This window comes from Danio rerio, chromosome 12, assembly GCF_049306965.1.
Source record: "Danio rerio strain Tuebingen ecotype United States chromosome 12, GRCz12tu, whole genome shotgun sequence".
In the NCBI taxonomy this organism is placed as follows: domain Eukaryota; kingdom Metazoa; phylum Chordata; class Actinopteri; order Cypriniformes; family Danionidae; genus Danio; species Danio rerio.
The window spans coordinates 49,649,327-49,675,000 of NC_133187.1; the positions used below are offsets into that span (position 1 = coordinate 49,649,327).

Genomic DNA, 25,674 nt, shown 5'->3' on the forward strand with positions numbered 1-25,674 from the left:
TGCTGATTCCTGTCATGTCCGTCAGTCAGCGAACGCTTCCAGGCTCAACAGATGTGGCAGCGTTCAGTCTTGTGGTGTTCAGCTTTAGAGGGGATTCTGGGACAGAATGCAGAGTTTCGAGGTGTTTGGCGTCTGTGGCTGCTTTGTTCTGAGGGACACGGAAGTTTTTCGTCTGCACGCTGATGGAGATGTGTTTTATGTCTCCTTTACTGAACCAGCCGCACAAACTCGCTCCTGCTGTTGATTTGTAAAGGGAAATGCGATTAAATGCGCCGTGAAATTAAAATAAAATAATTATGATGTTAGTTTTAAGGATATCTGTTAGCTAGTGTGCTACAAAAAATGCGTTTAGAAAATATAACACTGATAAAAACATTAAAAGCTTGCACTTAGTCACTGAAAATTGTTCAATGATTTTTTTTTTCTCATCACCTCATACTTCAGTTTCTCATCAAATCTTCTGACCAATCGATTGCTCTGTAGTATCTGACATGCCCCACCCCCTTTTCATTGGCTTTCATTTAATGTGCTTGAGCTCATCCACTCTTATTGGCAAAGCTGTGATAAAAACGAAGCGCTATTGGCTGTTTTTGTTAAAGGGGAGGAGCCACTGCATGTCTCGCCCTTTCTTCATTTTACAGTCGAGGTTACGTCAAGCATCAAATTAATAAAAAAGCACAGTTTATGGTGGCTCAGTGGTTAGCACACTGATCCGATAGCAAGATGGTTGCTGGTTCAAGTGTCAGCTGAACCAGTTGGCGTTTCTGTGTGGAGTTTGCATGTTCTCCCGGTGTTGGTGTGAGTTTCCTCCGGGTGCTCCGGTTTCCCCCACAGTCCAAACACATGCGCTATAAATTATAAAAAAAAAAATAGTAGTAAATAATAACTTGACTTCTAGTTGATCATTTGGTATGAGAAGTGGCTTATATGAAAGGTAAAGGCCTCTAGATGACGCTTATTTGAGCACAATAAAATCTGATCATGCCTTTAATGATTTGATTAGGACAGTAAGATCTGACTCTGCTTAGACTAAAGTCTCATCACTGAACAGAAATAATGTCCAGTATAGAATATAAAGTCCTGCTGCAGTGGAGACCGAATGAATATTGTGTCTGACTCCATCATGAGCTTGGAGGACTGCATCCATACATCTCTGACATGACTCACATCACTGATTAATAAAGTCATCTGGGACCTCATGTATCAACGCTGCGTTTGCACAAAAACTTTGCGTGCGTCAGATTTCACGCTCACGTTTGGATTTACTAATGATGAAATGAAGATGAGAATGTGTGTTGCTCCACGCCAACTTCATGCCTGGTGTACGTGTGTTTCTGATGTGTGTTTGTTTTATTTCCATTGGCGACTCCTAGAGGCAATAATGTTAAAGTGCACACTACAAAGTATCTTTAAGCCTACAATGGCAGCTGTATGACACGGGATTATCTGCATGTCTAGCAGGTATATAAGGTTTCCATACCATGCCGTTGACCAGCCAAAGATTAAAGCGCAATTTGCAGCGATCGCCGGTTTGCCCAATCTAATCAGAGCGATCGACTGCACGCACATTGCCATAAAGGCGCCATCTGAAGATAAATTTGCAGACGTGAATCAGAAACATTTCCATTCAATAAATGTGCAAATAATATGTGATGCTCAAATGCGCTTAACATAATACACACACTTATTAATGACTCCTACTTGTCTTCCTCTTGATGAAAAGTAGGCAAAATCTGATATGTAGCGGGGGGAAAAAGAAGAATGAGTTCATCAGACGCTGGATACGAACCAAGTTCATAATCGAACATGTTAAAACATGTTGCCATGCACTTTACGAGCTACGCCACTCACACTGCTAAAGACACTACAAAATTGTACACCTTTACAATCGCACTATTTCTTTTTTAATTCACTCAGTGAAATGTTCAGACCCCACTGCGTTAACTGCATCAGCTAAACTCTCCCACTCGATTTTCTTCATTTGTTATTAATTCGGTAGGACAAACTTGCAAATAACACAGTTTTTCTCCGTTCTACCTTCGAAAAGAGCACCTCCAATTCACCTTCTGTTCAAAGCTTTTTTCTTGCTTGCTTTTGCCTTTGCTTTTTCATTGGGTTTTGCCAAAGTAGAGTCATTAGCATATTCATATTGGGGAGGAGGCAGGGAGGGGTTTTGCGCTCGTGCACGTACGCCCAGTTTCACGTTAATTCGGATGTACAAAGAGAATATGCGTGGGATTCAGCGTACGCAGTGTCTCTTACATCTGAATTTTTTACTGCAGACGCACATTAACAGCTTTGTCTAATTGCAATGTTTAGTATGAATTCAACGCAAGTCTTCGTACATGACGCCCCAGGAATGGCAAAGAAAGCGTTGTTGCAGGACTCCTAGAGTTCATCAAGATTCTTTGTGTTCATCTTCAACGCCTCCTCCTCCATCTTACCCCAGACATGCTCAAAATGTTCATGTCTGGTGACTGGGCTGCCCAATCCTGGAGCAGCTTGACCTTCTTTGCTTTCAGGAGCTTTGATGTGGAGCTGAAGTATGAGCAGGAGCGCTATCCTGCTGGAGAATTGTCCCTCTCCTGTGGTTTGTAATGTAATGGGCAGCACAAATGTCTTGACACCTCAGGCTGTTGCTGTTGCAGATCTCTCGCACACGCCCATACTGAATGTAACCCCAAACCATGATTTCTCCTTCACCAAGCTTGACTGATTTCCGTGAGAATCTTGGCTCCATGCTGGTTCCAAGAGGTCTTCTGCAGTATTGGTGATGATTGGGATGCAGATCAACAGATGATTCATTGGAGAAATCCCCCTTCTGACTATTTTCCAAACGATCAACTAGAAGTCAAGTTATTATGTGTTGCTCTTACAACTGAGATCAAGACAAGACTTTTGTCAGGCAGTGTATATCAGTGTCCTTCTCTCCCTCAGGGCTAATTTATACTTCTCCATCAAGCACATGCTTATGGTCATAGCCCAGTAATAGTTACTGAATAATTTGATCTACGTTTACAGTTCATGAAATGGAAAGAGGACACTTTAAGTAAATATTGTCAAATATTAGATTTTTTTATTATAAATTCTAGCCTCCAGTGATCAGCGTTCATCATGTTTGAAGGATCTGGAGGTAATTTGTCTCACCGAAGGGCCGTTTGACCTGAAAAACATCATCTCCTGTTTAATGGAGAAGAAAACGGCCCCTCATGTTTTAAACATGATCTCAGAGCGAATAATGAGTGAAATAATTGGAGACTGGTTTCCGCATCTGTCAGGAGTCGCCCAGCAACTTTCCTTTTGATGAAGTAGCATGTTTTGTTTGGTGTAATTGCTTGCAGTTGATAAGTGTAACTGGAATGGGTGAGCTGTTCTGGGTTAGTTCTTTGCTTTCTGTCTCCCGTGAGTGTGTGGATCTGATTCTGTCCAGTTTTTGTTTCATGTTTGCGCTCGTGTTTTTGGCAGCGTGACGATGGAAAAAAAAACTCTTAAACAGGGTTCCCACGGGTCAGGGTATTTCTGGAAATCATGGAGTTTTATTAAGTCTTTTCCAGACTTAAATTTTGATCATGGAACAACAACAATTGCTTCAAATTTCTGTTTCTATTTATCAAAACAGTTTTTTTTTTTATACATGGTATATCATACTGTCTCACCTCTATTGTTTTGATTGCTTGGTCAGGCTATTTATTGAATACATTTTCTTTTACACTTTAATATAAGTCACCAGATCTTACCTGTTAGCTAAGGCTTACATATCCGCATAATATTGACCTTATTCTTCAATGCGGTAGTGCGCTCGTTTTTGCAATTGACTTGCGATTTCAATTGACTTCCGATTCAGCCGCCTATGGGAGAAATGACTAAGAATAATAAATCACAGAAAATGGTCAAACCGCTTGCTCTACAAACAAGTGTTTGCATGATTATGCAGACACAATTCAATAATATAATAAAAAATATCAGTTTGCAACATCAAGCAGCAAAACGAGCTGTTTTTAACGTCTAAAAATAAATGGAAGTGAAGGAGACCGGAAGTCTCCAGCCAAAAAGATTCAAATGGCTGCACCTACTTGTACACAGATAACAAGGTGAATACATTTCAGTGTTTCCTCTAGGATTTTTTCAGATTCTGTTGGGCATTTTACACAGATCTACAACTACATGTGGCATTATTTCATTGACAAATGTCATGGGTGCAGTATTAAGTCCAGATGCATTAATGTAATAGCCTACGAGCATGTCAATTTCTGCTTGAGCGCCGATTTCGTCTGTTCGTGCACAAAACTTCTTGTGTGCCCTCAAATAAACGCTGCTCAAGATCAGATTTTCTTGCGCGCTCTTAAATAAACGCTACTGAAGTGTGATTTAGTGTGTTTATGTACAGAGTATGTCTCCAGCATTGATTAGATTTGCTAGGAATATTTATGAATGTCTCTGATAGACTTTTTGGAGCGGACCTTGGCATTAATGCATCCTGAAGTAAAGTGAAGCTGCTATAAACTCCAGCAAGATAAAGTCATTATATGCAGCGCCACAGACCTTTATCTATAAATAAAGTATAATTATGGAAACTGTGTTCATCACAACTGAAAGCTACGCCGTGTTTGCTGGTCTCACGCACCTGTCAGTCAGTCAGTCAGCACGTCATCTTAAAGGGTTAAACAGAATGCACAGCACTAATACAGTCACAGAAAAGTTTGCGCTGTTATTACTTACTTACCTTTACATACGATTTCAGTGCGAGTTTAACCCGCTATTTAAAAAAAAACACTGAATATTTTGAATGAGAAGCTGTAATGTAGCCGTGGAGAGATGAATTTTGGTGTGGCGCCCTGCCACAGAAGAATGAATGTAGCAGAAACCATGCATTTTATAAACTTTGGCTTCAGAATAACCACTTCAAAACCTGGATGTTAAAAAGTAGGTGACAGAGAAGCAACTGTAGATGTTTAAGTTGATGTTTATCATGGAGGCTATTAAAGCCTTTGACTTGAACATCATAAAAATTACATTCAAGATGAATCCATTTAAAATCATGTTATTATTTTTATAAACTATTATTATTATATACGTTATTATTATTCTGATGTTTTATTTTTGATGTACAGTTCAATTCATGTTTATTTCTATAGCTCAGTGATTCTCAAACTTTTTTCATCAAGTACCACCTCAGAAAAAATTGTTTCTCCAAGTACCACCAAAATGAACAGTAGCAACAGTAGTAGTACAGTAGCGTAGTAGGTCCAATAAAGCAGCTACAACTCTGCATAGTTAAAAAAACTTGGCAGATTACGAAATACAGGCTATATGTCATATATGGCATATTATATCCATCATTTTTGATAAATTTTGAAATGTGTGTAGCATGTACATGACATATTTCATTCCTCCGCGTACCACTAAAGGAAGCCTGCGTACCACTTGTGGTACACGTACCACAGTTTGAGAACCACTGCTATAGCTCTTTTACAATGTAGATTGTGTCAAAGCAGCTGAACACAGAAGTTCTAGTAAATTGAAATTGTGTCAGTCCAGTTTTCAGAGTTCAGTTCAGTGTGGTTTAATTTTCACTGCTGAGAGTCCAAACACTGAAGAGCAAATCCATCCATGCACAGCTCTACAGGTCCCAAACCAAGCAAGCGAGTGGCGACAGGAACAAAACTTCACCAATTGACAAAAGTGAAGGAAAAAAATGCAAGAGAAACCAGGCTCAGTTGGGCACGACCGTTTCTGTGTTTCGTAGGTTGCTACTCGACCATTAACCGTTTTCTCAGAGGGTGACAAGCTGAAAAAACATCGCTATTGTTTTAATTATGAAGAAAAGTACAAAGCACTGGAGTGTTGGTGTGTTCTGTCTAAGAAAACGAATCTTACCGAATGTGAATATTCCACACAAGCTGAAGCTGATCAGTCAGTTCTTGTCATGTCACTTCTGGTGTGTTCCCGCCCGGGGTTCATTGGTGCGAGCGTGCCACGATGCTTTTGCGCGCAAACCGAGCACCTTCATTGGAAACAACAAACTTGTGCAAACTCTAGAAATACACGATATGCGAATGGCCCCTAAAAGGCTGCCGGCATTTGCAATCTCCATCAGTTGATCTTCTTGCACAGACATGCTGGATTCACCTGATTTGTTGACAATTTGTTTGACAATTTGATTAGTTTCTTTCCCCTTGGCAAAGAAACTTTCTAAAGACGTCTGTTTCTCACTCATTTTGCTGCTTTTGGGTTAAATTGGGGCGCTAAAGTGACAGAGATGTAAGCGAGAGAATACAGTCATTTTTCAGTATAAAAGACAAAATAAAAGATCGTTCAGACTCCAATAATAATAAACGGAAATAGTAAATGATTTCTTGTGCAGGCTGGTACCAATTGATCCATAGACCGATGGTTGAGGACCACTGAGCTAGGAGATAAAATGAACTAAGGCAACATAATCATTCTCCTTATTGTCAACTGCTAAGAAATGTTTCAAATATGACACGACCCCCCACAAAGCTCGCTGAGGCCCTCTTGTGGGCCGGGACCCCCCTATTGGGAACCGCTGCTTGAGAGCATTTGGATTTCAAAAGCATTTGTGTTTTTTGTGTATGCTAATGCAAAGAGATGTGTTATAAAGTGTTAAAGTGTTTGTCAGAAGGTCAGGGCTGGTTCTGGCTTTTGTGGAAATCTCTGAAATCTCCACATTGAATGCAGACTAAGGGTCAGATGTGTTTGTGTGAGGTGCATTGTGGTCTGGTTCCTCTGTGACGTCTGCTGATGGATGTGTTTGGGTTTGCATGCGCAGACGCTCCTTCAACGCAGAGCTCTTTGTCGTCATTGCTGATAAACATCACCACTGCATGAATTGAGTTTTGTTGTTTTGTTTTTTTTCTAATTTTGAGATGCGTTTATAGTGGCATAATTAGCAAAAACACACAATTACAAACATACAGACGCTCCGTCCTGCTGTAATGATCCACTCGCCTGAGATCATCAGATCAAACTATTGCATGGCATATCACATTGCATCATTTAGCATGCTGTCGAATGTAATATTGTTCATCAATATCATACTTTAGGTGTTGGTGATTTGACAATGCAGTTGCACTAATGACTGGTGTGTGTTTGTTTCAGGTGGTGAAGCTTCTGAACACCAAACGCTCTCAGGCCGTGGGGATCCTGATGTCCAGTTTACATCTCGACATGAAGGACATTCAGCACGGTCAGCAGCTTCTGCATCATTATCACCAACTAGAACATTACAATCTTAAATTGTAAAAATCTTATCATAATTGACAAAAGCTTCAGCTAGTTGTCACTGCAACATTTCTAGCTTTGTGGCACTAAATGAAAGAACATTAATGTAGACGATTAAACAAAAAGCGGTATATGAACTATAAGAACTGCAAAGAATATTTAAACTTGTAAAATATGCAACATTCAGACTGCGGGTTCAGAATTTGATGCATCCTCTTTTATATTTTGAATTGTATTTGATTTAAAAAGTATTAGTTTTATTAGTTTGTTCTATATAATGTAGAAATAAACTCATAACAATTATTTCAATGAAGTCTAATTCAAAAAATAAAAACAGTCTACATGAACACCAGTGCATGCATTTATATTATTGCACTGCTTTCTGTTATTTTTCCATGCTGTTATTGTCGTGATTCAGCACGAAGATTACATCGAAACTCTTGATTTCCTTCCGATCTGCTCTTGAGTTGAAGTTCTCCTGTTAAGCAATTGGTCACATGACTTCTGTCGGACGGACAGATGGTTTACGGTCACCGGCAGGTCGCGATGCACGTAAAGCTGGCGTTTGGGTTTCCTGTTTTCTGGCGTTTGGTTTTCTGCTTTGAATGCTCGTCCGGGCATTGACGTGATCTCTCAGTCACGGAACGTCTGCTGTTCTCTGGGTGGCAGAGAGCGTTTCCTGATGCTCTGATAGCCTGAAGGTCACGGGCGGCTCTGGGCAGCGTCTGCATGATACCCCATCAGATCAGAACGTATCAGATGGACCCTGAACATGAACCAGCTCTGAGCAAACTCATGCATTCACATTACTCTCGCTCGCTGTTGTTTTTAGATGAATCGTTCTTGCTGCTGGATGACACACACATTCATTCACACACACACACACACACACACTAAGATGTACACATATAAAAACACTTAGCATTCCGATTTAAACCTGTAAAAACACACAACGTTCAGATCTTCAAACATTTAAACTTGTAAAATATGCAGCATTCAGACTTGAGCGTAGATTTGAAGACTTGCATTTCCATCATACAGTTAAAAATGTACTTGCATCTGATTTTAAATGGTGAAAATACACACATTGTAGATTTAAATGTGTAAAATAACTCCGCTTTGGGGTGTATACAAAAACATTATTATTTTAAATGGTGAAACTGCACAAGTTTTAGATTTAAAAGTGTGAAAGCACGATTCTTTAGGATGTAAACAAAAACATTCAGTTTTGGTTTAGAAGCCTAAAAACAGCTTTTGCATGTAGAGCATTTAAAAACTCTCAACTTTCAAATTTTAAATGGCATAAAATTAAGTACTAAACTATTAGATTTAAATGTGTAAAATAACTAATCTCAAGCATTTCAATGTCTAAATAATGTGCATCCAGAAACTATTCATAGCGCTTCACTTTTTCAACATTGTTTTATGTTACAGCCTTATTCCAAAATGGATTAAATTGATTGATTTCCTCAACATTCTACACACAATCCCCCATAATGACAATGTGGAAGAAGAGCTTTTAAAATTGTTGCAAATTTATTAAATTTTAAAAAAGCTGATAAATCACATGTACATCAGTGTTCAAAGCCTTTTCTCAATACTTTGTTGATGCACCTTTGGCAGTGATTACAGCCTTAAGTCTTTCTGAATATGATGCCACAAGCTCTGCACACCTGTCTTTGGGAATTTCTGCCCATTCCTCTTTGCAGGACCTCTCAAGCTCTATCAGGTTGGATGGGAAGCGACGGTGTACAGACATTTTCAGATCTCTCCAGAAATGTTCAATAGGATTTAGGTCTGGGCTCTATCTGGGCCACTCAAGGATATTCATGGAGTCATTGTGAAGCCGCTCCATTGATATTTTGGCGGTGTGCTTTGGGTCATTGTCCTGCTGGAAGATGAAGCGTCGCCCCAGTCTGAGGTGGAGAGCACTCTTGTGCAGGTCTTCATTCAGGATGTCTCTGTATATTGCTGCATTCATCTTTCCCTCTATCCTGACTAGTCTTCCAGTTCCAGCTGCTGAAACACATCCCCACAGCATGATGCCAACACCACCATGCTGCACTGTAGGGATGCTGTTAGGCTGGTGATGAGCGCTGCCTGCTTTTCTCCAAACGTAACGCCTGGCGTTCACTCCAAGGAGTTCAATGTTAGTCTCAGCAGAGCAGAGAGTTTAGTTTCTGATGCTCTGAGAGTCCTTTAGATGCCTTCTGGCAAACTCCAGGCGGGAGTGTCTTCTGTCTGGCCACTCCTCTATACAGGCATTATTGGTGGATTGCTGCACAGATGGTTGTCCTTCTGTAAGGTTCTCCTCTCTCCACAGAAGAACGCTGGAGCTCAGACAGAGTGACCATCAGGTTATTGATCACCTCTCTGACTAGCGCCCTTCTCCCCTGATCACTCAGCTTAGATGGCCGGCTAGCTCTAGGAAGAGTCCTGGTGGTTAAACATCTTCCACTTACGGATGATGGAGGCCGCTGTGCTCATTGGAACTTTCAGAGCAGCAGAAATGTTTCTGTAACCTTCCCCAGCCTTGTTCCTCGAGACAATCCTGTCTCGGAGATCTCAATTTAGAGCTTCACGCCAAAGGCTGTGAATACTGATGTACATGTCATTCTTCAGCTTTTTTATTTTTAATAAATTTGCAACAATTTTAAAAACTCTTCACATTGTGATTTATGGGGTATTGTGTGTAGAATGTTGAAGAACGTCTTGTGACGTTGGCAGAATTTTCTATCTTAATTTTTCTATATGATGTTGATTGATTGATTCCTGTCTGACGTCTGTTTGTTTCTGTGTCTCCAGCAATCCTGAATCTGGATAATACCGTGGTGGACCTGGAGACGTTACAGGCCCTCTATGAGAATGTAAGCATCACAAATCATTTGCACAAATCAAATGGATGTGTTTGATAGACGCACATTTTTATGGTGGGCTTGAAGGGATAATTTTACCCAATTTTAATTAATTAATCATTTTGCAGTTGTTTTAACCCCTTCCACAGCGCCCCGACGAGGTCGCACTAAGGTGCTATTTTTTCCACATGTCAATTTTTATGAATAGATTACATCAAAAAGGTCAAGAGTAGTCTTGAAAAACTCCACATCAGTTTAAAGCTACATCCCCTAAGCACCAATTGCAGCTAGTTGTTTTTCAGTGGAAAGCTTATAAAGAATGTATTTGCTAAATTTGTGTAAGTTTTGCAGAAAACGCTTATTAGATATGGTGTATATATCATGCAATAACACACACACACACACATTCATTGCTGTGCATCACAGTTTATTTTGAAAGGTAAGAGTCCACGGATAAACATCCCATCAAGCACATTTAGTCCACTGACACAATAGCGTTGAATTATGGGTGGTTATTCATTTGTTTGTCACCGTTTCTGCCGGAGACCTATTGTTTACACGGTTTTACCATGGTACTTACTAGGGCTGTGCCATTAATCGAAAATCCGATTTCGATTTTGGCTTTTAATGATTATGAAAAACCATTAATCGAGATAAACAATAATTCCATCACGTACCGCCCCTTTCCAGTTGTACACGTGTGAAAACTCTTTGCCTCTGCAAAGCTCAGTTCCACGTGTAAATGACTGAAAGCATGTGCGGTAATGTAACTTTAGCAGCACGGGATGCGCATCATTCATATTTTTAAAAGCGCAAAAGAGTACATGCTGTACGTGCTGTTAGACGACACATCTAACGCGATCTTAATGTGAGCGCTTTAATGGTCAAATACATGCACATTTGTGTCAGAGCGCGGTGTTTAGTGATTATTCATATTAACCCTCATTTGTGTAATAAACGAACAAGTGAGAATCAAAAGACACGAGAAAGAGAAACCATATCAGAGCCGCACTATTCTTAAAGTGACAGCGTGCGATATTCCTGCTGCTGCCGACTGTTTTTATTATTAATCAATAATAAAATCAAAAATACAGTGAAGATGCTTTAAGCACAGTTTAAACAACAGATTTAATAACTCATTTCTAATAACTGATTTCTTTTATCTTTGCTATGATGACAGTACATTATATTTTACTAGATGCCAGAGCGTGTGTGTGTATACTTGTTTTTGTGACATATCAGGACAAAAATCTGTATAATGACATGGGTGTGACACGGGTATTACAAAAAGGAGGTGAAATATGAGGACATTGGTGACGTCCTCATTTCTCAAAATGCTTATAAATCCTACAGGATGAGTTTAATCAGAGAGTAAAGCTGCACACAGTCTCCTGTGATGGTTGGGTTTAGGGGTGGGATGGGGTGAGGGCAATACAATATACGGTTTGGACAGTATAAAATGAATGGAAACCTATGTAATGTCCCCACTTTTCACAAAAACAAACGTGTGTGTCTGTCTGTCTGTCTGGCTGGTCACATGATGTGCATCTTTTCAGAAACGCTAGGTGAAATGCTAGTGTGGACGCGGATCTTTTACGTTCTAAACGAGGCCTTATTTTACATCATCAAAGGGGTATAATAGGTCTCCTTTAAAGGCAGCTGTACAAACATGCCACTCCATTTATTTATTGTGTAACACTCTGAGATTAGAGTTGGGCCGATAGATGATGCCATCGCTGATGGCTGACAAACTTCACGATGTTGAGGTGGCATCGCAATCCATCGCCCCGCCCCAAATTTATATTGATATAGAACTTATTATTTGCATGTCATCTTAATAGCAATAACGGTCTTTTCATGAGCTGTGTTAAATGTTACATATAGCTGCCGCTTGCACGGCTGACAGCATGGTGAGGATTAAATGAAGGATTATCCAGCACATCTCACGCTTATAATGTGTAGATTCAGTGGCAAACGCTGTTACCTGCAAACCCCGTCCCACAGACTTTACAGTGAACGGCTTTAGTCATGTTCATAGCTGACTTGAAGCAGTGGAAGTCTGCTGTCAACTCATGGAAAAGTGTAAACGGTGGATTAACATTTGGCACATGATCACTTATTAGATGTGCCATTATTAGTAACTGTAGGTAAATCTGTCAGTGTTGTTTTCATTCTCTCATCTTCAGCGCTTCACATTTTCACTGTTGTATCTCAGTCATCTGAAGGCAAAAGGCATTGACTGAGTGATTGACAGCTGATATTAACCAATCATTCGCGTTCAGTTCTAGAGCAGTGGGCCAATAAGAAGAGCACAAAGGCGGGGCAAGCATTGCAGGCTTTTTTACTTCACCAAGTAGTTCACATAACTGTTTAATCTGTTCCTGAGTGCTGCGTTTGGCATTTTTGAGTGCAAAGATGCATTCTGCATGAATGTCTACTAAATCTGCGCATGCGGTGAGGATTTTGCAGTGAAAACGGTGAAAATTTATGCAGTCGCCCAAATGCTTCCAAATATATTTTAAGGTCGCATAGATAAAATTTCGGGCGCATATGCGACCAAAACAGTCGAGCCCTAACATATTTACTTATTATTTCCTCATAATAATAATAATAAAATAAGGAAGTTATCAACAATCACAATACAAATTACAGTGAACTCCAACCGAACTCTCGTCTCCTCCAATAGCTGTGGGGAAAAGCCATTATAACAGCAGATCACTCTGCCTATTCATGTCCCACGGAAAAAAAAGTGATTGACAGGTGGTCATTTGTTTATTTAAACTTTATTTATTTATGGTTTGATTATGGGTAAAGCAAAGACCATGTGGGTCAGGTTGTGAAAACGTTAGTCTACAATTAATTAATTCGTTATTTATTAATTGATATTTAACAACGACCCCCACCCTCGACGACGATGCCATCGTCTATCACGATGTTTCACATTAAACATCGTACGATGCCAGATTGGTCAACATCGCCCAACCCTATCTGAGATCATGCATAATTTCCAGTCATCTTGTCAACACTTCAGTTAAATGAACTGAGGCTGCATTTCTGTGTGTTTGCCTCTGGGCAGTGTCATGCTAATACTTCATATTTGTGTGTTTGAGTGTTTTCTGTTAGAGTGTTCAGATCAAATGCATGCACAACCAGATACGTTACACACTAGAGCACAAGGAACACATTACAAAGCCCTCATACGTGCCAAATTATTATTCAGATAGTCCTCAAATTGATCGTCTGCCCGTCTGTCGAGGAGGAAACATTAAGATGTTTTCGTCTGGCTCTCTGCGCAATTATGGAATCCAGACCTGCTTGAATGACAAAAAAAGAAAAGCATACTCTGCGTGTTTTAGTCAGACTCCAGTATAATGCAGCTAATGATCGCGCTAATGTCTTTTTTTTCCCCCTCGTTTTATGAGTGTGAGTTTCCAGTCTGGCCCGCGTACAGATGTCAGTCCTGTGTGTGTGCATATCAAGCCACGGCCGCTCGCTGTCGTATCTGTATATTGTCTTTTGATATCGCTCTCCGAGTTTGCGTTTGAAGGCAAGCATTGAAAAGCTGCTTCATATTAAAAGTATTTACACTTAAAAACGCAGTAAATGGGATGCAGAGCGTGGCCCGTGCTGCAGCGGCCATCTAATCACTGCGTTTGAAGTGTGTGTGTGCGCAGTGAACGGCGGCTGTGATGGATCTTGTGATGATGCCTAATGGAGCCGAGAAGTTTTCCAGAGTTTATATTGACGCCTGAGCCGTACGCACGGCGCGCTCCTCAATGAAAGTGTTTGTCTTAGCCTCATTTTTCCTCTCCTTCTCTCTTGTGTCTGCGAAAAGAGCCGTTTGCTCTCTTTGATCACCTTCCTGATGGCCTTCGAGCGCTCGGCTCTGTGTTTCTGTGCCGTTTGATGTCGGCTGGTTTGTTTATGAAGGTATTTATTCTGCAGTTCTGCTCTGAGCCAAACTCTGCCGTCTGGTTGGCAAAGGCTCATTCCTGTACACAACTCAGTTGCATTGTAAACCACTTATGGACCACATTTTGAGCAAACCATCTTCTATGACTTCTACACTACTTGACAAAAGTCTTGTAGCCTATTTAAGTTTTAGGAACAGCAAATAATTACTTCTAGTTACTTATTTGGTATGAGAAGTGGCTTATATGAAAGGCAAAGTCCTCTAGATGACGCTTATTTGAGCACAATAACATATGATCATGCCTTTAATGATGTCATCAGGACAGTGCGGTCTGACTCTGCTTAGACTAAAGTCTCATCACTGAACAGAAATAATGTCCAGTATAGAATATAAAGTCCTGCTGCAGTGGAGACAGAATAAATATTGTGTCTGACTCCATCATGAGCTTGGAGGACTGCATCCATACATCTCTGACATGACTCACATCACTGATTAATAAAGTCATCTGGAATGAAGAAGAAAGCCTTCCTGCAGGACTCCCAGAGCTCATCAAGACTCTTTGTGTTCATCTTCAACGCCTCCTCCTTCATCTTACCCCAGACATGCTCAATAATGTTCATGTCTGGTGACTGGGCTGGCCAATCCTGGAGAAGCTTGAACTTTCAGGAGCTTTGATGTGGAGGCTGAAGTATGAGCAGGAGCGCTTTCCTGCTGGAGAATTGTCCCTCTCCTGTGGTTTGTAATGTAATGGGCAGCACAAATGTCTTGATCTCTCAGGCTGTTGATGTTGATCATCCACTCTGCAGATCTCTCGCACGCCCACATACTGAATGAACCCCAAACCATGATGTCTCCTTCACCAAGCTTGTTTAACAGCAGACAGAGATCTAGGCTAGTTTTTAACAGCAGATGACGCTTTAGACTAGTTTATAACAGCAGACAGTAATCTAGACTAGTTTATAACTACAGACAGTACTCTAGACTAGTTTATAACTGCAGACAGTACTCTAGACTAGTTTATAACTGCAGACAGTACTCTAGACTAGTTTATAACTGCAGACAGTACTCTAGACTAGTTTATAACTGCAGACAGTACTCTAGACTAGTTTATAACTGCAGACAGTACTCTAGACTAGTTTATAACTGCAGACAGTACTCTAGACTAGTTTATAACAGCAGACAGTACTCTAGACTAGTTTATAACTGCAGACAGTACTCTAGACTAGTTTATAACTGCAGACAGTACTCTAGACTAGTTTATAACAGCAGACAGTACTCTAGACTAGTTTATAACAGCAGACAGTACTCTAGACTAGTTTATAACTGCAGACAGTACTCTAGACTAGTTTATAACTGCAGACAGTACTCTAGACTAGTTTATAACAGCAGACTGTACTCTAGACTAGTTTATAACAGCAGACTGTACTCTAGACTAGTTTATAACTGCAGACAGTACTCTAGACTAGTTTATAACTGCAGACAGTACTCTAGACTAGTTTATAACTGCAGACAGTACTCTAGACTAGTTTATAACTGCAGACAGTACTCTAGACTAGTTTATAACTGCAGACAGTACTCTAGACTAGTTTATAACTACAGACAGTACTCTAGACTAGTTTATAACAGCAGACTGTACTCTAGACTAGTTTATAACAGCAGACAGTACTCTAGACTAGTTTATAACAGCAGACAGTACTCTAGACTAGTTTATAACTGCAGACAGTACTCTAGACTAGTTTATAACTACAGACAGTACTCTAGACTAGTTTATAACTGCAGACAGTACTCTAGACTAGTTTATAACTACAGACAGTACTCTAGACTAGTTTATAACAGCAGACTGTACTCTAGACTAGTTTATAACAGCAGACAGTACTCTAGACTAGTTTATAACAGCAGACAGTACTCTAGACTAGTTTATAACTGCAGACAGTACTCTAGACTAGTTTATAACAGCAGACAGTACTCTAGACTAGTTTATAACTGCAGACAGAACTCTAGACTAGTTTATAACTGCAGACAGTACTCTAGACTAGTTTATAACAGCAGACTGTACTCTAGACTAGTTTATAACAGCAGACTGTACTCTAGACTAGTTTATAACTACAGACAGTACTCTAGACTAGTTTATAACAGCAGACTGTACTCTAGACTAGTTTATAACTGCAGACAGTACTCTAGACTAGTTTATAACTGCAGACAGTACTCTAGACTAGTTTATAACTGCAGACAGAACTCTAGACTAGTTTATAACTGCAGACAGTACTCTAGACTAGTTTATAACAGCAGACAGCGCTGTTTTTAACAGCAGACACAGCACTAGATTAGTTTTTAACAGCAGATGCAGCACTAGATTAGTTTTTAAGAGCAGATGGCGCTCTAGATTAGTTTATATCTGCAGACAGTACTCTAGACTAGTTTATAACAGCAGACGTAGCACTAGATTAGTTTATAACAGCAGACAGTACTCTAGACTAGTTTATAACTACAGACAGTACTCTAGACTAGTTTATAACAGCAGACAGTACTCTAGACTAGTTTATAACTGCAGACAGTACTCTAGACTAGTTTATAACAGCAGACAGCGCTGTTTTTAACAGCAGACACAGCACTAGATTAGTTTTTAACAGCAGATGCAGCACTAGATTAGTTTATAAGAGCAGATGGCGCTCTAGATTAGTTTATATCTGCAGACAGTACTCTAGACTAGTTTATAACAGCAGACGTAGCACTAGATTAGTTTATAACAGCAGACAGTACTCTAGACTAGTTTATAACAGCAGACAGTACTCTAGACTAGTTTATAACTGCAGACAGTACTCTAGACTAGTTTATAACTGCAGGCAGTAATCTAGATTAGTTTATAACTGCAGACAGTACTTTAGACTAGTTTATAACAGCAGACAGTACTCTAGACTAGTTTATAACTGCAGACAGTACTCTAGACTAGTTTATAACTGCAGACAGTACTCTAGACTAGTTTATAACTGCAGGCAGTAATCTAGATTAGTTTATAACTGCAGACAGTACTCTAGACTAGTTTATAACAGCAGACAGTACTCTAGACTAGTTTATAACTGCAGACAGTACTCTAGACTAGTTTATAACTGCAGGCAGTAATCTAGATTAGTTTATAACTGCAGACAGTACTTTAGACTAGTTTATAACAGCAGACAGTACTCTAGACTAGTTTATAACTGCAGGCAGTACTCTAGACTAGTTTATAACTGCAGACAGTACTCTAGACTAGTTTATAACTGCAGGCAGTAATCTAGATTAGTTTATAACTGCAGACAGTACTCTAGACTAGTTTATAACTGCAGACAGTACTCTAGACTAGTTTATAACTGCAGGCAGTAATCTGGATTAGTTTATAACTGCAGACAGTACTTTAGACTAGTTTATAACAGCAGACAGTACTCTAGACTAGTTTATAACTGCAGGCAGTGTTGTTTATAACTGCAGACTGTGCGCTAGACTAATTTAATAACAGCAGATAGCGATCTTGACTAGTTTATAACAGATGACAGCGCAGTTTTGAACAGCAGGCGGCACTCTAGAATTAATTTTAACCGCACATCACTCCAGATTAGATTATAACTGCTAGTGTTTAATTGCAGACGTCACTCTAGTCTAGTTTTTCACTGCAGATGGCCCTCCAGGCTAGTTTTGAACAACAAAATAGACCAAAATCTGAAAAATTATGAGTACATTAAATGATTGGTGTTGCTTGGTTTAAACTACATATTGTATGGAGTTTTCTCTTGCACCGGAAGGTTTGTGTGCCGGTTTGGTGTATTTTTAACAAAACCACTTTTTCCATCATTTGCAGCCCCAAATTCAGTTTCTGTTGTTCTTTAACTCGGAGAAAAGGAAACTCATGAGACTGTGCGGCTTTTATTGGACTCTGGCTTCCTAACAGCTTTGATTACGCTCTGTTCTCCTTCCAAACAAGCCCAAATAATACTGTGGCTAAACGCAGAGAACACCAGTGCGCATATTTGAGTGAAGTAAAGCGGATGCTGCGAGTGGGTTTCACAGAAGACACTGATTTCTGACCATCAACTGCAATTACTGGACAGTTAGAGGCCCATTTATCAATAATACAAACGTATGTGTTGCATTGCTGTTTTGTGTTTTCAGAGAGCTCAGCAGGATGAGCTGGATAAGATCGAGAAACACATCAAATCCTCAAAAGACAAAGAAGGAACCAAACCTCTGGACAAACCTGAACAGTAAGCATCAAAGCACACACAATTCATTGCAGATTTGCAGGAACATTTCAAGCATTTTCCATTCATTTTCCTTAAACTGGAATGATATACAGCAAGTGTATAATGTACAGTAAACTAAATCTATTATTAATGTGATGTAATGCTGATGATGGGCAACACTTGATTGTGACTATTTATTACACTTTTTAAACCACTAACAGCAGAGTTGACATTGTCCACTTCAAAGTAGACACCACATGTCATTTATTCATTTATTTTCCTTCGGCTTAGTCGCTTATTTATCAGGGGTTGCCACAGTGGAATGAACCACCAACTCTTCTGGTATGTTTTACACAGCGTATGCCCTTACAGCTGCAACCCAGTACTGGGAAACACCCATACACACTCATTCTCACACTCATACACTACGGACAATTTACTTCATCAATTCCCCTATAGCGCATGTGTTTGGACTTTGGGGGAAACCGGAGCACCCGGAGGAAACCCACGCCAACACAGGGAGAACATGCAAACTCCACACAGAAATGCCAACTGGCCCAGCTGGGGCTCGAACCAGCGACCGTCTTGCTGTGAGGTTACAGTGCTAACCACAGACAACCTATTATTGTTGTGTCTGTAACCCGATTTGTAAATGTAAATTAATGAGAGAAGAATCTGCTTGTTAAGTGTGACGTCACGCGGAGCGGCTTCCGGGTCCAAGCGCTCTATTCAACTAAATGGGGAGATTCATGAAATGGTAATAATAAACGTTTACAAAGCGATTTAATACTTTCGAAAGTCACGATCGCAATATATATGTCCATGCCTAATACCGATGGCCAGAAAGTGATTCATTGTTTTATAAATTGTTAATTTTGGTATTGCAAAGCAAGCCTAGAGATTGTTGTGTACACTATGACTTTATGTAAAATTAACTTTAATGTGTGATAGGAATAAAACGCGATCATAAACGAATGATTTCTCCACTCAAATCAATGGCGGCTTGGACCCGGAAACAGTATACATACGTCACAAACACGTCACCACTTAACAAGCGGATAAGAAGACAGGCCTCGATGCCTTCCAGAGTTTCCCACCACTTAGAGAAAGTCATGCTTTTTCTATCAGTGCATTATAGAGTGTTTTGCCTTCTTTTCACCAATGTAGCACACAAAACATGTATTTTTACAACTGAAATAACCAATACCGAAAGTAGTTGTGTCATGCAAAATTTTATTGAACTTATTTGAGTAAACACAAACAATATGAAAATTTGACTTAATTAATTCATGATAAATGAAGCTGAATGTAGAGTTCAGTAGAAATACAGGTATAGTCTTGAAGTCAGCAGTGTCCAAACTTTCTGGAGAGTTTAGCTCCAGCCCTAATTTAAGGCCCTATTTACACTAATGGTTTTAGTTTGAAAACGCATAAGTTTTGCTATGGTTACGCCATCCGTCCACACTACACCGGAGTTTTAGAGCGCTGAAATCGGAGCGTTTTGGAAACGCTGTAGAGGCCGTTTTCATTCTAAAACGCTGCTGCTCTGTCTCAGTGTGGATGAGGGAAAACGGAGACATCTGAAATCGGAGGCGGGGCTGCAGACATTCGCCTCTCTGATTGGGGCTTTAATGTCATTGCGTATTCTTCCCTTATTCGTCAAGCCCCCATCACATGACTATAACACATGGCTTTAATGCTACCAGGAGACAGCAGACCAGCCTTCACTGTAAACAACAACATGGACAGAAATGGTAGCGTTGTTTGCACTATTGTCTGTTTTAGGCGCCATTGTGCAGTTATTCATTTGTTATGTTTATTAACAACTCGACCTCGTCGTCTGTTTATTGCTTTCTTTGCCATAGCGTTCATTGTTCAACCGGCGTTTGTTGACTAACAATAACCAAATGCCGAGCGAGACACATGCTTCCTGTTTATACTAGAACGCGCATGCCCAGAGTGCGCGAATGGTCACGTGATATACGTTTTTGGTGGCGTAGTGTGGACGGAGATATGTTCTGAAACGCTAGTGTGGACGCGGATCGTTTTTGATCTAAAACATCGTTTTAAAACTAAAACGCACTAGTGTAAACAGGGCCTAACACACCTGAACCAGCTAATCAAGCTCTTACTAGATAAACTAGAAACTTCCTGACTGATTTGTTGAAGCAAGTTTGAGCTAAACTCAGTAGGACACCCCTGATTTAAGTAAATATTTTCAAGACAAAATGCCCCTAAATACACATACAATTATCATATTTTAGAGAACTTGATATCATTTGTTTTTAATTAAAAAGTGTTTCGTTAATGTTTGCTTTTTTGGTGATGCAAAATATACCTGCAATTCTAGAATCACCCATATACAAATACAGCTTATGATTCACCTGGTAGTGTTCATCAAGTGATTATTATTATTATTTCTTTAAATGTGAATCTGAATTTATTGCACATTTACACCTGGTGTCTGTAGCTTTGTTAATGATGTTTTTAATGCACACAGGTTTCTCCATCAGCTCTCCCAGATTCCCAATTTCTCCGGTCGAGTCTTCTGTATCCTCTTTCAGTCGACCTTCTCTGAATGCATCACGTCTGTTCAGCGCAAACTCCAGATTCTACAGAAAGTCTGCAAGGTACCAAAATACAGAGGCACCCTTCCAAATTGCAATATTTTAAGAGTTCACACTTAGCTGATGATTGATTATACAGTAAGGGAGTTTGTCATGCTGTGCCGGGAGAGAGCTTTGAGCTTATAGGATCTTCGAGCCTGGGGCTCCCTCTTGTTTAAAGTGTTAGAGGGGAGTTTGAGCTGAGGTAGATCTCAACATGAGAATGAACAATTGAGTAATTAACAATTAGGGATTGCTGTGAAGTGATAACTACTGACTAGGAGCACATCTATTGTGCCAATTTGGATTTGTAAATTAAGTTGCCGGGGGACCTGGGGGAAACCCACATGAGCACAGGGAGAACAAGCAACCTCCGACCAGAAATGTCATCTGGCTTGGTAAGTACTAGAACTGGTTACGTTCTTGCTGTGAGGAAACCGTGCTAACCACTATGCAGCCGGGCTGCCCAATCTAGGAAAGGAGGAGGAGTAGGGGTGGAAGGGGGGATTCTTCAAAACAAAGATGGCTATGGTATGGAACTCTGGTTATTTATGGTGACTTAGGAGTCGTCTGAGTGGTGAATCATCGTCAGTGGGACCAGCTGTGGTCAATCATAGGCACGTGGTCCTCTCGCAGTTAGCTTATAAATAAATTCAGGACCAGGAGAGGCTAAGTCAGAGCACTCGCTCTGGTCCCCCGGGCTCTGCGATTGGTTGGGGAAATTCCAAATTGAACCAAAACAAACCGTCTCAATTGGTTTAAGGTTGGCAATGAAAATTTGGGACATTGCAACCTGCAGAACCTGGGAAGTAAAAAAAAAAAGAAAGAAATAGACTTCACACATTTTTTTTGCAGTATATACAGTATAGCAATATGAATACAATTTTATGTCTTTCCCCCTTACACGCAAGTGTCTGCTTTGCAATGTTGTGTCAGAATCTTTGTGAAATAAAGCCACACTTTAAAACAATTAGTTTAAGCAAATTTGATGAGCGCGATCATGCGTGTTGAATCTGAAGGGAGTCACTCTGGGTGCGCTGTACTGTGTGCGCGCGTTTCTTAGCAACAAACCTGCATAAACGTTCGTAGCCACTATATCAAAAAGTTACGAATTGTCGTAAGATTGCACTGCACTCTCAGCTCACATCATTCAAAACAAAAGGTCCACATTGTCCCCGATAATGTCAACAGACTGGACCGTCTTAGCAACTGGCTGAATGTAAAGGAGGATTAAGCAAAATTGTTTCTACTTTATAATTAACGTTCTCAACTCACAGCAAAACAACTTTACAATGAGTACAACTGTTTGTTTTCAATACTTTATTGTTATTATTTTCCATATCTGCTATGCCTGTATTTTGGCATTTTTTTGGAGTCCTTCTACAATCCAACATGGAAATATTTTTTTTCTTTATTGGCATTTATTGTTTTGCAATTCAAAGGACATTACCATGCCTGTGTTTCAATTTCTGTAATAAATATGGCTGTCAAGCCAGGATCTTGATGGTTTATTGTGGGTTTGTTGTTTACATGAAGAAATCTCTGTTACAAGTTAAACAAAAATTTTAATAAACAATTATATTTTTGAATTGAAATAGTTTTTTTTGTCTTGCGTTTACATTAATTTTACATTTGAATAGCCAAAATGACAAATTTCAGTCTTTTAAATGTGATTAATTGCGATTCATTTTAAAAAAAAAAAAAAAAAAAAAAGCTGCAATAAATTAGTTAATTTTTTTTAATCGATTGTCAGCACTAATAACACAATCACATGATTTTTTTAATGCACATACTGGAATTTGTTCGGTAAAAGTGTTTCCATAGTAGTTTATACACATATTTTTTTATTGAATAAACATGTTCTCCTACTCAGTTATGCACAAATGTTTTTTCAAAACGTATGCGCATCTTAAAGTTTCCATCAACAGTTTTTTTGTGCACACAAAAACAGGTGGAAGCATACAGTAGCTACTGTTAAAGGTACAAGCGGTGCAATTTATTATGCTTCATACAATTACAAAAACACATGCAAATGATGAACTATAATCCAGACTCAGCAATGCATACACTGCGATGGTACTATTGTGAGCTACCACATTGTGATGTTGATGCTAAACTTCTATATTGTGCAGCCCTACAGAATGCAGTGAATGACTAATATTTCAGTGTGCGCAGTGAGAGTGTTGCCGCTGATTGTGCTTGTGTTTCTCCTGTCAGACTCTGCAGAGTGGCTCTGGAGTTCTCCAGGTTCTTGGTTTGGTTTTAGCTTTCGGAAACTTCATGAACGGAGGGAATCGCACCAGAGGTCAAGCAGACGGCTTCACGCTGGACATTCTGCCCAAACTCAAAGACGTCAAGAGCAGTGTAAGACACACATGAACACACGAGGCATGAACACACACTTCTGATTTGATCATAATCATTTGTCTCTCTCTGTTTTCAGGACAACAGTAAAAGTCTGCTGGCCTACATCGTGTCTTATTATCTGAGACACTTTGATGAGGTGAGATTGCTTATGATGCCCTAACCCAATAACATGCTCTGGAGATCATTCTCGTTTGTGTGTGTGTGTGTGTGTGTGTGTGTGTGTGTGTGTGTGTGTGTGTGTGTGTGTGTGTGTGTGTGTGTGTGTGTGTGTGTGAGTGCGTGAGTGCGTGTGTGCGTGCGTGCCTGCATATGTATGTGTGTGCCTGCATATGTATGTGTGTGTGCGTGCCTGTATGTGTATAATATACATTGCTATGTGTGTACGTGTGTGTGTGTGAACGTGTGTGTTTGTCTGTGTGTATGTACATGACTGCGTGGCCGCATGTGTATCTGTATGTGTTAGGTGGGTATGTGAGCATGTGTATGTATCTATGTGTGTGTGTGTGTAGATATGTGCGTATCTGCATCTGTGTATGTATTTATATGTGTGTATACTGCGTGTTTGTGTGTAAAGTACATTATGTGTGTATTTGTGTGTGTATAATGCACAGTATCGGGTGCGTGCATCTCTGTTAGTGTACATACATGACTGCATGCCTGCATGTGTGTGTGTGTGTGTGTGTGTGTGTGTGTGTGTGTGTGTGTGTGTGTGTGTGTGTGTGTGTGATTGTATTCCTGATGTTGCGGGGACCAAATGTGCTCACAAGTATAGCAAAAACTGTAAATTTAGACTTTTTTTGCCTCCATAAGATAATCGCCTTATAAATCAAATTAAAATAATGTCAGAAATGCAGATTGTTCCCTGTGAGGGTAGGTTTGGGAAGGGAATGTACACTTTGTACTGTATATTTTTATAAACATTATGTCTATTGGAAGTCCCCATTAAGATATCTGTACATGTGTGTGTTTCAGGATGCGGGCAGAGAGACGTGTGTGTTTCCTCTTCCAGAGCCTCATGACCTGTTTCAGGCCTCTCAGATGAAGTTTGAAGACTTTACTAAAGATCTGCTGAGACTCCGCAAAGATCTAAGAGGTGAAGCTAATTAACATTCACTAATTATAAACCTCAAACAGATGTGAGCATATTCTACTCGCTCCTTATTTGCTGCTTTAAACCATCCATGAATTTAGATTTACATTGTAGACAGGCAAGAAGAGCAGCCGAAGCCTACCAAAGATTGATATAGAGCTCCAATAATCTGCATTTACAGTTTTGAAGGATTATTTATAATAAGAGTATGATCAGATATGGTCAGTGACTGATCTGTTCCTCTCTGAGCAACACACACACACACACTCGTACTCTAGCGAGTGTCAGCGCTGTGATCAGTGTGTGTACTCTGGTAAAACACACAGTCGTTTCCTCAGGTCAGCTGTTATTGGCTCTGGAAGTTGTTAACACATTGGAAATGGTTTGCAGGTTTTCACTGCGCATTATTGTTCTGCTCATGCATTCTCCCTCTTTAACCGAGTTCCTCAATTATTTTTATTAAATAAAGTTCTTGAGTTCTCGTCTGTGGCGCCGCGATCAATCACGCTGCTGAACGGCCAGCATCGCCACAGGAAACAGTAATTGTTCCTGCTGATTTTTCTCTCTGATTGGCTGTTTTCATTTCATCATGAGCTCACAGATCTTACAGTCAGACGCACAAGCTGAGCGGCTCTGAACAAATCAAACGTTTATGCATTTCCTTCGGCTTAGTCCCTTATTTATCAGGGGTTGCCACGGCGGAACGAACTGCCAACTACTCCAGCATATGTTTTTTGCAGCGGATGCCCTTCTAGCTGCAACCCAGTACTGGGAAACACCCATACACACTCATTCACACACACTCAAACACTACAGCCAACTTATTTAAGCAATTCCCCTATAGCACATGTGTTTGGATTGTTTGGGAAACCGGAGCACTCGGAGGAAACTCAGGCCAACATGGGGAGAACATGCAAACTCCACAGAGAAACGCCAACTGACCCAGCTGGGAATCAAACCAGTGACCGTCTTGCTGTGAGGCGATCGTGCTAATATTTGGGAGTATTTGTGTTTACTTGTGAATGGTAGCCGATTCAAAATGACATTGAATTGAACTGCATGTCTGTTAGGCCCTGTTTACACTGTCAGGTCTTGATGCCCAATTCCGATTTGTTGCCTATATCTGATTTGTTTGTCTGTCCGTTTACACGTTGTTTTAATTGTGACCCATATCCAATTCATGCGTTTACACTTGCCATACAATTTACGATGTCGCGCATGCATAAAGGCGGGTTCTAGCATCTGTGCCACACTAGCCACGATGGAAGAAATTGTCTTGTTTTTCGCTCTGTGAAATATGCGAAGTGTAGTATAAGCAGTGAATGGTTCAGTCCAGATTTACCCCCATGCAGTTTATGTAATGGTATGGCCCTGATGTGTGTGTAGT

The 25,674-nt window shown here is 40.1% G+C and overlaps 1 protein-coding gene across 7 annotated transcripts in view; it reads left to right on the forward strand.

The window, feature by feature from the left end:
* fmn2b (formin 2b) overlaps positions 1-25,674 on the forward strand; it is a 103,598-nt gene that overhangs the window by 40,638 nt on the left and 37,286 nt on the right. For all 7 annotated transcript variants that reach the window (XR_012388256.1, XM_073918948.1, XM_073918949.1 and 4 more), the window contains 7 exons: positions 7,120-7,207; positions 10,048-10,109; positions 18,154-18,245; positions 20,725-20,854; positions 23,048-23,194; positions 23,274-23,333; positions 24,170-24,290. Coding sequence is in view for 6 of the 7 variants with exons in the window: in XM_073918948.1 (XP_073775049.1) it covers positions 7,120-7,207; positions 10,048-10,109; positions 18,154-18,245; positions 20,725-20,854; positions 23,048-23,194; positions 23,274-23,333; positions 24,170-24,290 (700 nt within the window). In the remaining variant the exon portion in view is untranslated. The remainder of the gene's footprint in view (positions 1-7,119; positions 7,208-10,047; positions 10,110-18,153; positions 18,246-20,724; positions 20,855-23,047; positions 23,195-23,273; positions 23,334-24,169; positions 24,291-25,674) is intronic.